Source organism: Carlito syrichta, unplaced genomic scaffold (assembly GCF_000164805.1).
Source record: "Carlito syrichta isolate Samal-C Ts95f unplaced genomic scaffold, Tarsius_syrichta-2.0.1 Scaffold153792, whole genome shotgun sequence".
Classification (NCBI taxonomy): domain Eukaryota; kingdom Metazoa; phylum Chordata; class Mammalia; order Primates; family Tarsiidae; genus Carlito; species Carlito syrichta.
In genome coordinates, this window is record NW_007097888.1 from 12,722 (window position 1) to 22,581 (window position 9,860).

Sequence of the window (9,860 nt, forward strand, 5' to 3'; positions counted from 1 at the left end):
TTAGTTAATGATTCAACATGAGAGCAGGAAGAATGGGATGGTGTTCTGCAGGATGGGAATATGAGGGGAGCCCTCACTGGAACAGTGAGAGGTCATTAGGTCAGCCAAGTCATAAAGCATTTGGAAGGTAAGATCCATGTTCACTGAAGAGACTTTGTATTGGGAGGGCCAGATCCAAGAGGTCAATTCCAGACATCAAGTAAAACGGGGTAACCTCAACTGCAGCCCCGGGAGGTAGAACCCATTTCCGCGGGGATCTTGCACGGCGAAGGCCCCGCCGCCGTCGCCCCGGCAGCAGTCCACGCCGCGCTCGCCCCCCGCGCAGATCATGTTCTCCGTGAAGACGTAGGCGCCGGCCTCCCCCTCGGAGTGTGCCCCTTCCACTTCGCGGCACTTCTCCAGAGGGGCCACGGGCAGCTTCGCCCCTTTGAGGTGCAGAGCGCGGTGCCTGTCCTCGGTCCGGCCCCAGCCCGAGATCAGCCCCAGGTCTCCGGCCTCCAGGTCGTACTCGGCGGAGGCGCCTGGGAGGCAGATGGGGGAGACGGCGGGCCCCATCCTCACGGGGTCTTTCAGCAGCACCAGCGCGAGGTCGTTGTCGAAATTCTTGCGCGCGTGGGGGTCGTCCAGCGACTCCCAGCCCGGGTGGACAAACACGCGCTCAGCCGAGAGCATCTGGGCATCCGCCAGGCGTGAGGTCTGCACCGTGGTGATCCCCACGTACATCGTGGGCTCGGGGACCCCCTCCACCACGTGGGCCGCCGTCAGCACCCAGCGCTCGCCCACCAGCGCGCCGCCCGCCCACGGGTGCCGGAAGAAGACCTGCCAGGGGAAGCTCTGGATGTTGGCATTGGCGCCTCCGAAGATCCTCTGTTTTTCAAAAGGCTCGCTGGGGACTCCGCAGACTAGGAAGGAAACGAGCCAGGTGGGCGGAGCAGGGACGGAGGCCGCCCCTGCCCACCCTCCTGCGTTCAAACGCGCGCACCGCTGGGTTGCAGAGCTTTCTGGCACACCAGTCAGCACTGTTCTGTCCACATCCCAATGCCTGACCCTGCCGGCCTCTCCCAGGGTCTCTCGCGGGAGAGACTGGCTAAACAGGGGCAGTGTGCGAACCTGAGTTCAAGGGCACCGGCGCCTCCTGTTATCCACAGATAGTCCCACGGCACCTTGGGCGACGCACCTCTCTGCACGGACCCTTCGGGGCACACCTACCTTCGGGCTCGGCCTGTGAGGCCAGGCCCAGCTGAGAGCCAGTGCTGGGGACCCCTTTCCCCAGCTGCCCAGAGCCAACCCTCATCACTTTCTTGACTGGAGTCCTCGCTATACTGGAGTCCCGCCCGGTCACTCACAGGTCAGCCTAGGGCGTGAAGACTGGGCTCCCTTCTTGGGTCTCAGCCCCTCACTCCCCAGTGATCGGTTCGGGTGTGATGGCCTCACCGTCGCCCGGCACACCTGAGTTTCCGGTGAAGCTGGCATCCCCAAACCCCTCACTGGACGACTGGGTGGACTCAGAGTGGAGCAGAAAGGGCTTTGGACCCAGACAGCCCCAGGCTCAGAGCCAGTGCCCGTCTGTCACCCGCTGACTCTGAGGGCCTGCACTCGATTGACCCGCTTGTCAGACGAGACCAGCAGCCCCAGCGCCCAGGGCCGTGCTGAGGCCAGGCTGGGGGTGAGACAGTAAACCCAACGGGGGAGCCCAGTCCTCGCTCTCAGCGACACGGCGTCCACGGCAGGAGCGCCATTCCTGCTCCGGTTGGCCCCAGCCCTCTGCCCTTCAGCCCCTGCAAACCCTGGTGTCTCCTGTTTCCCCACGTCTTGTTGCCCTATGAGCTGCTCAGGTGACAGCCAGGCACTTGAACTAGTCTGGTTCTGGGCGCATGTCCTCACCCTCCCCTGGAGGCTGTTTTCTGCAGGTTATTTCTCTCTCTCTTCTGTTTTCTTGGAGACAGGACCTGCTCTGTCGCCCAGGCTGCAGTGCAGTGGCACGGTCACAGCTCCCCGCAGCCTCCACCTCCTGGGCTCAAGCACTCCTCCCACCCCAACCTCAAGAATAGCTGGGACTCCAGGCACAAGCCACCACGCCTGGCTGGTTTTCAGCAGGTCTGTGTTCCCTCACCGCATCTGTGTCACCACACCTGACGGGCCCTGACTCTGACACCAGCCGTCCCTCTGGTCCTTCCGGTCAGCCTGACTTCCTGTGCTGAGGGAATTCCCAGGCCCCGGCAGGCCCACAGCCAATGTCCCTGCCACCCCGCTGAGCTGGGCTCTGACAATCCCCGACCAAGGCCTCTCCCGAGAGGACCGCAGCCCCTTCCAGAAGGTGACCTCCACGCCCCGCCCCCGTGGCCGCCACCCTCCCCAGACCTCAGCCCTGGTTACCTGGCACACACTTTGGCAGCTCCGTGCCCAGCATCTGGTTCACCCAGCTCCCGTTACCAGCACAGCGGTACTCTCCTGGAACAGCACGAGGACGCAGCTCACCCCCGCACCCCCCTCTCCTTCCAGGCCCCCCTCCGTCCGGGTCCCACTCGAACCCACATCTCCTGGCTTTGAGGCCTCCCTCCACCCGGAGCCTCAGCTCCTCCGGGACTGGAGAAAGGGGTCAGAGCAAATCAGCCAGAAAAGTCCTTGAGGACGCCCCCCAATTAATCCCTCAGGCCTCCATCCTGCCAAGGGAGAGGAGGGAAAGCAGAAGGAAAAAGGGCCACGGCAGGGACCAGGAACACGCGCCGGGTGGAAGAATCAGGCACAGCCAAATTCATAGCAACATTGGCCAGGCGCGGTGTTTCTCGCCTACCCTCCCAGCACTTTGGGAGGCCAGGGCAGGAGGATTGCTCGAACCTAAGAGTTCGAGAGCAGCCTGGGCAACAGAGCAAGACCTCATCTCAGGTGGTCGAGGCTGTGGTGAGCCGTGATCATGCCACTGCATGCCAGCCTGGGCACAGCGGGAGACCCACAACTCAAAACCAAAAAAACCAATGTAGTGAGATGTGTCATGCCTCATCCAGACTTTCGTCAAGCACAACCAAGGCCTCTACATCAAGAGAGCCCGTCATCATATTAGCATGGTGACTCGAAGCTGGACACCTTGCTCCTGTGGGTTTTGAATGAAACGGGTCAGAGGTGAACCCCCATGTGACACAGCTGAGGCAGGGGAATTCCTGCTGCTGTCGAGTTGATGACCTCTGTGGTTCTAGGGAACGTGCCCCGCCCCCTATGAAAACTGCATCCTTAGACTAAGCCAAGAGGATGGACAATGTCTGCCCTGTCTCCCTCTTTTCTTTTCTTTTCTTTTCTTTTTTTTTGCCAGTCTCACTCTGTAAACCCAGGCTGGAGTGCAGTGGCACAGTCATAGCTACCACAGCCTCGGCCTTCTAGCTTCAGGTGGTCCCAGCTACTTTTTCGCTTTATTGTCGAGTCACATGTTGCCCAGGCTGGTCTCGAACTCCTGGGCTCAGGCAACCTCTCGCCGCCACCTTCCAAAGTGCCGGGATGACAGGCATGAGCCACCACGCCTGGCCCTGTCTCCTTCATTTCTCTCCTCCCAGAAAGACAGGGCTATTTGGCATCCTGCTTCTTCTCACTACTTCTGTCTCCTTCCTCTAGCAGAGGGAACCTACCGCCTCCTTCATTTTCCATGTAGTAATAGGGCTCCGCACAAGTGTAGCGAGTGACAGAACCAAACAAAGTGCTTTCTGGGTCTTGCGCTTTACCATTGGCAATGGGTTCGGGGACGCCACAGTCCACAGCTGCAAAAGAAAGGCGGGAGAGAGGGGCTCAGGACAGCCACTTCCTCCCAGGAAGAGTCACGGGGCCAGTTCCCGCCACACACCCTCCTCAGCCCATATGCGTAAGCAGCCCTGGGATGAGCATCCCCCCAACAGCCTCGGTGGCCATCCTTCCCAGCAAGCGCCACTCAACCTCCTTGACCCCTGAGACCTGCCCATTCAGATGACCTCTTGACAGGCTGGACCTCAGAGGTCAGAAGTCAGGAACGTACCTATGTGGGACAGCTAACTCTCCCAATTCCACAGCCCCTTTCTTGAGAGGAAACCTGCCAGTCTAGCTGCCCTGGAGCCAGATCAGGACCGGGGTTAGAAAAGCCCCCATGAGTGGCTTCCCTGGAAAAGTCCAGTCCGCTCTCTCACAAACCCACAAGGAAACCATGTGTTCACATGTTGATGGGCTAGGCCGGGCGCGGTGACCCAGCCTGTCATCCCAGCATTTTGGGAGGCCGAGGCGAGAGGACTGCCTGAGCTCAGGGGTTTGAGACCAGCCTGGGCAACTTGGCGAGACCTCATCTCTACAATTAAAAAAAAAATGTTGATGGGCTAATCTTTCAATTCCCTTTGGGAGGAAAAAAAGTTCCACTTTGAGGAGATACATACGTTGACATTTCATTCTGGAATTACTCCACTTTCCATTGCTTTGACATGTAGAATAGAAAGACGTTGAGCCAGCATTTCCCTGGAAAATAAGAAGCGTCGCCATTCATTGAGAAAGAGAGATGGGGAAGCCAAGATCAAACATGGAATTGACCTCTGGCCTTGGATCAACGAGGAGTCCCCCCACCCCCCACAGGAAGCCTGGGGACATCTTTGCAGAATGACCCAAAGCACCCAGGAGACAGAGCTGAAAGTCAGCTTTGCCCCAGCGAGTCAGCTCCCCACCCTCAGGAGGGCTGAAGGCAGAGAAAGAATGCCACGCTGGCCAAGCATCCAGACTCACAAGGGAATGAAACATCTGGAGTGTGGCATGCTCACGGCCACCGAGACCTTGACCTATTGGGCTCAGGCGATCCTTTCGCCTCAGCCTTCCAAGTAGCTGGAACTACAGACGCAGGCCACCATGCCCGGCTAGTTTTTGTGATTTATTGTAGAGACGAGGTCTCACCAAGTTGCCCAGGCTGGTCTAGAACCCCTGGACTCAGGCAATCTTCTCGCCTCGGCCTCCCAAAGTGCCGTAAGCCACTCTGGTTTTGGACAAGGTGTCATACCTCAATCAAACAAGGACGTTAGGGAAATGACTGGACAGTTTCAGTAAACCCATCCCGGTCTGGGGCCAGAGATCAAGGAGAAACCCAGATAGTACTCCACCTGCACAATTTCGAACCCATCCACACAGGTTATCGTCACCACATCTTGAAACACATATTTTGCCTTCTCAGGCTCCCAGACAGAATGGGCAGTGTCTTCCTTAGGACAGGGGATTGCTTGGAAAGCACAGAAGTTGGGAAAGAAAAAAGCAAAATTTACTGGACAGTTGGAGACGCTCTACCCTATGGACATCATTCTCTCACTTTCTAAAACTGTCTGGTCATCCTCCATCCAGGAGGCCAGCCATCTAAAATAACACGGCATTTGCTAACCAACCACCCCTAAGCTGTCTGCGCTCTCAGGTCTCGCTGAAGGATGATCAGAGGCTGAGGCATTTCTCGCACCCGCTGACAGGGTCGGACTTCCCCAAGCAGGTGAAGTGTCCCTGGATCCATCCAAACTGCCGTCGATAACAAGCTCTGCTGTGGTTCTACGCTGTCCAGAGACTTTGGTGCCACCCACCCAAGGGCCACGTCCAGCTTACTCACGATCTCCATGGTAACGAAGTTTCCAACCCTTTTTGTGCCCTGTTAGGTCGGTTTGGAAGATGATGTCAAGGGCATTGCTCTTGGTTTCGATGCTGAGTGGCCCGGGGAATCCATGACCACAGTAAGGACCAAACTGGCGATCTCCTGCAACAAACTGAAAGGAAACCAAATGGTGAAGTCAGAAGAGGGAAAGAACTCAAAGAAAGAGGTAAAGTGGCAGAGCAGGGTGGGGGTGGCAGGAGAAAAGACGATTTTGTCTTCTAGGAAAAAGCTCTCTGCCTGGGTTGGGGTGGGGAAGTTCACCAACCATCACGCACAACTAGACTGTCAGGGCAGTTTCCCTCTGAATCGGCTGGTTCCACATCGAAATCTTCTCTCCGCACAGTCACCACCACCTGGAAGCCCTCCTCCAGCAGGATCTGGTATTCACACCTTGAGTTCTCCGGGTACGGATTGGGGTAATTGGGACTCGCAATCTCCCCAATCAGCGCCGTGAATACATCCCCGCTGCAGTTGACTGAGGGAGAGAGAAAGGATCCAATGCAGGGCCGAGCGACAGAGCTCCTGCCCTGTTCTACGATTCCTTCTCTCACAAGCTGGCAGACCTCTGCCCAAGTGACCCTGGGACCCAGGCCCACACGGAGCAATTACCCACCCAAGACCTGTTGGTAGAAATGTCCAGTGCCCCCAGGTTTCCATTGCTTTGCTTATGATGGAGCCCTTGCTGGCCATGAACAGTCCCAGTGGCCTCCCTCCCCAAGTCCTCTTCTCCGGTTAACTAACCCCACTCGTAGCCTTGTCTTCCTCCCCTCTGATGGCTCCCCCCGGCTTCCGAATAACTAAGAATAGATGCCAGATGAAGGCTGGGCCTGCTCAGGACTGGAAGGGTGGACAAAGCCCTACTGAGGCCTCAGGCCATTCCAGACCCAGGAACATGGTCTCCTCCAGAGGCCAACATCACCTCCGCAGTTCTTCATATCCTCGTGGAGGAAGTATTCTGGGGGGCAGGAGCAGAAGTAGCCTCCGATGAAGTTGTTGCAGAAATGGCTGCAAGGGACGTCTGCAAAATCTGTGCACTCGTCTACATCTTCAAAGAGCAGAAAAAGACTGACATCAAAAACAAGCTCCAAGGCTGGGCATAGTGGCTCACGCCTGCAATCTCAGTACTTCGGGAGGCCAAGGAGGGAAGAGTGCTTGAGCCCAGGAGCTCGAAATCAGCCTAGGCAGCAAGATGTGACTCCCAAAAAAATTAGCTGGGCATGGAGACATGCACCTGTAGTCTCAGCTACTCGGGAGGCTGAGGCAGGAGGATTGCCTGAGCCCAGGAGGTTGAGGATGCATTGAGCCGGATGGCGCCACAGGGAGACCCTGAATCAAAAAAACAAACCCCAGAAAAGCACCAACCAAGGCCAGGTGCGGTGGCTCACACCTGTCATCCCAGAAATTTGAGAAGCCGCAGGGAGAGGATTGCTGGAGCCCGGGAGTTCAAAACTGGCCTAGGCAGCATAGCAAGACTTCATCTCTACAAAAAATCAAAAAATTAGCTGAGTGTTGTGGCATATGTCTGTCATATGTTGAATCGGTTTGAATACCATACACTCCTTGTGTGATTCTTGGCAAGTTATTTTATTTTATATTATTTTTAGAGACAGAATCTCACTCTGCTGCCCAGGCTGGAGTGCAGTGGTATTATTCTAGCTCACTGCAGTCTCGAACTCTTGGTCTCAAGTGATCCCCCTGCCTCAGACTCCTGAGTAGCTGGGACTACAGATGCATAGCGCCACGCCAAGCTAATTATTTTTTAATCTTCATAGAGATGGAGTCTTGCTATGTTGTCCAGGTTGGTCTCAAACTCTTGACCTCAAGAGATCTTCCTACCTTGGCCTCCCAAAGTGCTGGGATAACAGGCAGGAGACACAGCATCCAGCCTCTTGGCAAGTTATTATCTTTCCTTGTTCTCACTTTCCTTGTCTTTATATGGAGGTAATAATACCTACCTTTAAGGGTTGAAATGAAGATTATGTTAAAACAGGTAAAACCCCTAAAACAGTACTCAATTCCTAGTGACTCTCAATAATTACTGTTGGCCGGGCACGGTGGCTCAAGCCTGTAATTCCAGCACTTTGGGAGGCAGAGGCGAGAGGATTGCCTGAGCCCGGGGGTTTGAAACCAGTCTGGGCAACTTGGCAAGACCCTGTCTCTACAATAAATCAAAAAATCAGCCAGGTGTGGTAGTGCACACCTATAGTTCCAGCTACTTGGAAGGCTGAGGTGGAAGGATTGCCTGAGCCCGGCAGGTTGAGTCTGTGGTAGCCGTGAGCATGCCACTGCACTCCAGCCTGGGCGACAGAGTGAGACTCCAACTCAAAAAAAATTACTGTTTGTTACCTATATTAACATTACCATCATCACCACTAAGATATGATTATGTGTTTGAATTTTACAGAAGTGATTTATGGAGGGACCCAGGCCAGACCAACACTTTGCAGGTGTCATGAGCAGAATCCTTATTCAGCGTGTTGCTCGGTGGTTTTCCTGCTTCTAATCTTTTGGCTGGATCCATAAGGCACAGGCAGAAGGATGAGCCTTACCCATGGCAACGTAGTATGCAGCAAAGCCGGTGAAACGCTCTTCATTGGAGAAGTCTGACTTGAAGATGACCCGCAGTTTGTTGTATGGGACTTGGAACTCTTCCACAATCGGGGAGTCGGGATTTTTGCTGGTCCTCTGTCCACAGAGTTTCCCTTCTTCAAACTCCCCTGACATTATCTAAGAGAAGAGTCAAAAACAAACCAGGAAAGGGGAATGTTTTGGTACGGCGGTATGAGGAAAAGGGACGGAAAGTAGATCATTTAGCCCCTTCAGACAGTTGACTCCAGTGCGTGGTATGCCTATGGAGCTCCCTCCTACATCCTTATCCCACCACCCCAGATCTGGTCTTCCATCTCGATTCTCTTTTTTTTTTCGAATTGGAGTCTCACTCTGTTGCCCAGGCTGACGTGCAGTGGCACGATCACAGCTCACCGCAGCCTCGACTTCCTGGGCTCAGGAGATCCTTCCGCCTCAGCCTCGCAAGTTGCTAGAACTGCAGGCACACACCACCACGCCTAGCTAATTTTTTTGTTTATTGTAGAGACGAGGTCTCGCCATGTTGCCCAGGCTGGCCTCGAACTCCTGGGCTCAGGTAGTCCTCCATCGCAAGCTCCCAAATTGCTGGGATGACAGGCGTGAGCCATGGAGCTCAGCCCATGTCTATTCTTTGTAGGCTCATAATATACCTGCACTGAGTCGTATGCGCAGTTCTCTGACAGCTCTATGTCCAGGTGGGTGAAGTAGAGGTGAATCCCGTACCCTTCGGGAACTTCTATGTCCCAGGACTTCTCTACTTCATTGGGGTACGCTTGAGGGTAGTTAGGAGACAAGATCTCCCCATACATGGTGGGCTCAGCACAGACCCACGCCAAAAGGGAAAACAGGACAATGCACCTGAAAAAAAGGCATAAAGAAGTGGGCAACCTGGGTACCAGCAGCCTAGGGCAGAACTCCGCACTTGTCACAGGCCGAAGGAAGGGGAAAGGAGAAAGGCAGTCAGCAGGCCGTGGAGATACTTTTAGGTTGAATAAAGTAAAGGCCAAGGTCAACCCCAAACCAGGCTTCCCATCAGAGCCCTTTTCTTGAGAAGACTAGGGGAATGGAGTCTGGGTCATCTCTGGAGACCCTCGGTCACCTACCACATGGCTGGCAGCTTGTCCATCAGGTGAGCTACCCGTCTCTTGGTCCTGGCTCTCCGCACCTCTGGACTTTGGAGCTGCAGGGGTGGCAGGCCTGTCTGTGTTTGTCTGGCAAACACAGGCACCTGCTTTGGTGGTGAGGGACCCCCCGGGGTCAGTGTCACCTTCACAAGGACAGCGCGCAGGCTACACAGAGTCACATCAGTCGTCGTCCACACGTGGCACCCCGCCCCTCACGCCCTCCCTGCTCTCGCTTCAACCACCCTTCTAGACTGGAACTAGACAGAGCCCTTCCCTCTCGTGTGTCTGGACCATCTCCCAGTTTCTCTCCACAGGAATGGGTGTTCTCTCCTGCTTCTCCTCTTCCTCTGTTCTCCTCCCCACCCTCACCCTGCGGTGCCAGTCTCTCCTGTGCTCACACAACCATGTCTGCATTTCCGACAGGTTTTCAGGACTCATCTGGGACAGTCCTCCCTCCTCTTCTGCCACGACCCCACTATGGCCTCAAACCAGCTCTCTCTGTGCGTTGGTTACCACGTGCATTGCTG

General features: G+C 55.4%; 1 protein-coding gene across 1 annotated transcript; it reads right to left on the reverse strand.

Moving 5' to 3' along the window:
- Positions 1–195: 195 nt before the first annotated feature.
- On the reverse strand, positions 196–9,480 carry C1S (complement C1s). Its single transcript, XM_008050830.1, has 11 exons — positions 9,313–9,480; positions 8,860–9,067; positions 8,173–8,350; positions 6,543–6,668; positions 5,899–6,098; positions 5,582–5,735; positions 5,094–5,209; positions 4,386–4,464; positions 3,618–3,746; positions 2,377–2,451; positions 196–902 (listed from the first exon to the last, which is right to left on the reverse strand). The coding sequence occupies exons 1-11, from the start codon at positions 9,333–9,335 to the stop codon at positions 196–198; spliced, it is 1,995 nt and encodes a 664-aa protein (XP_008049021.1). The 5' UTR covers positions 9,336–9,480.
- Between the last annotated feature and the right edge of the window lie 380 nt (positions 9,481–9,860).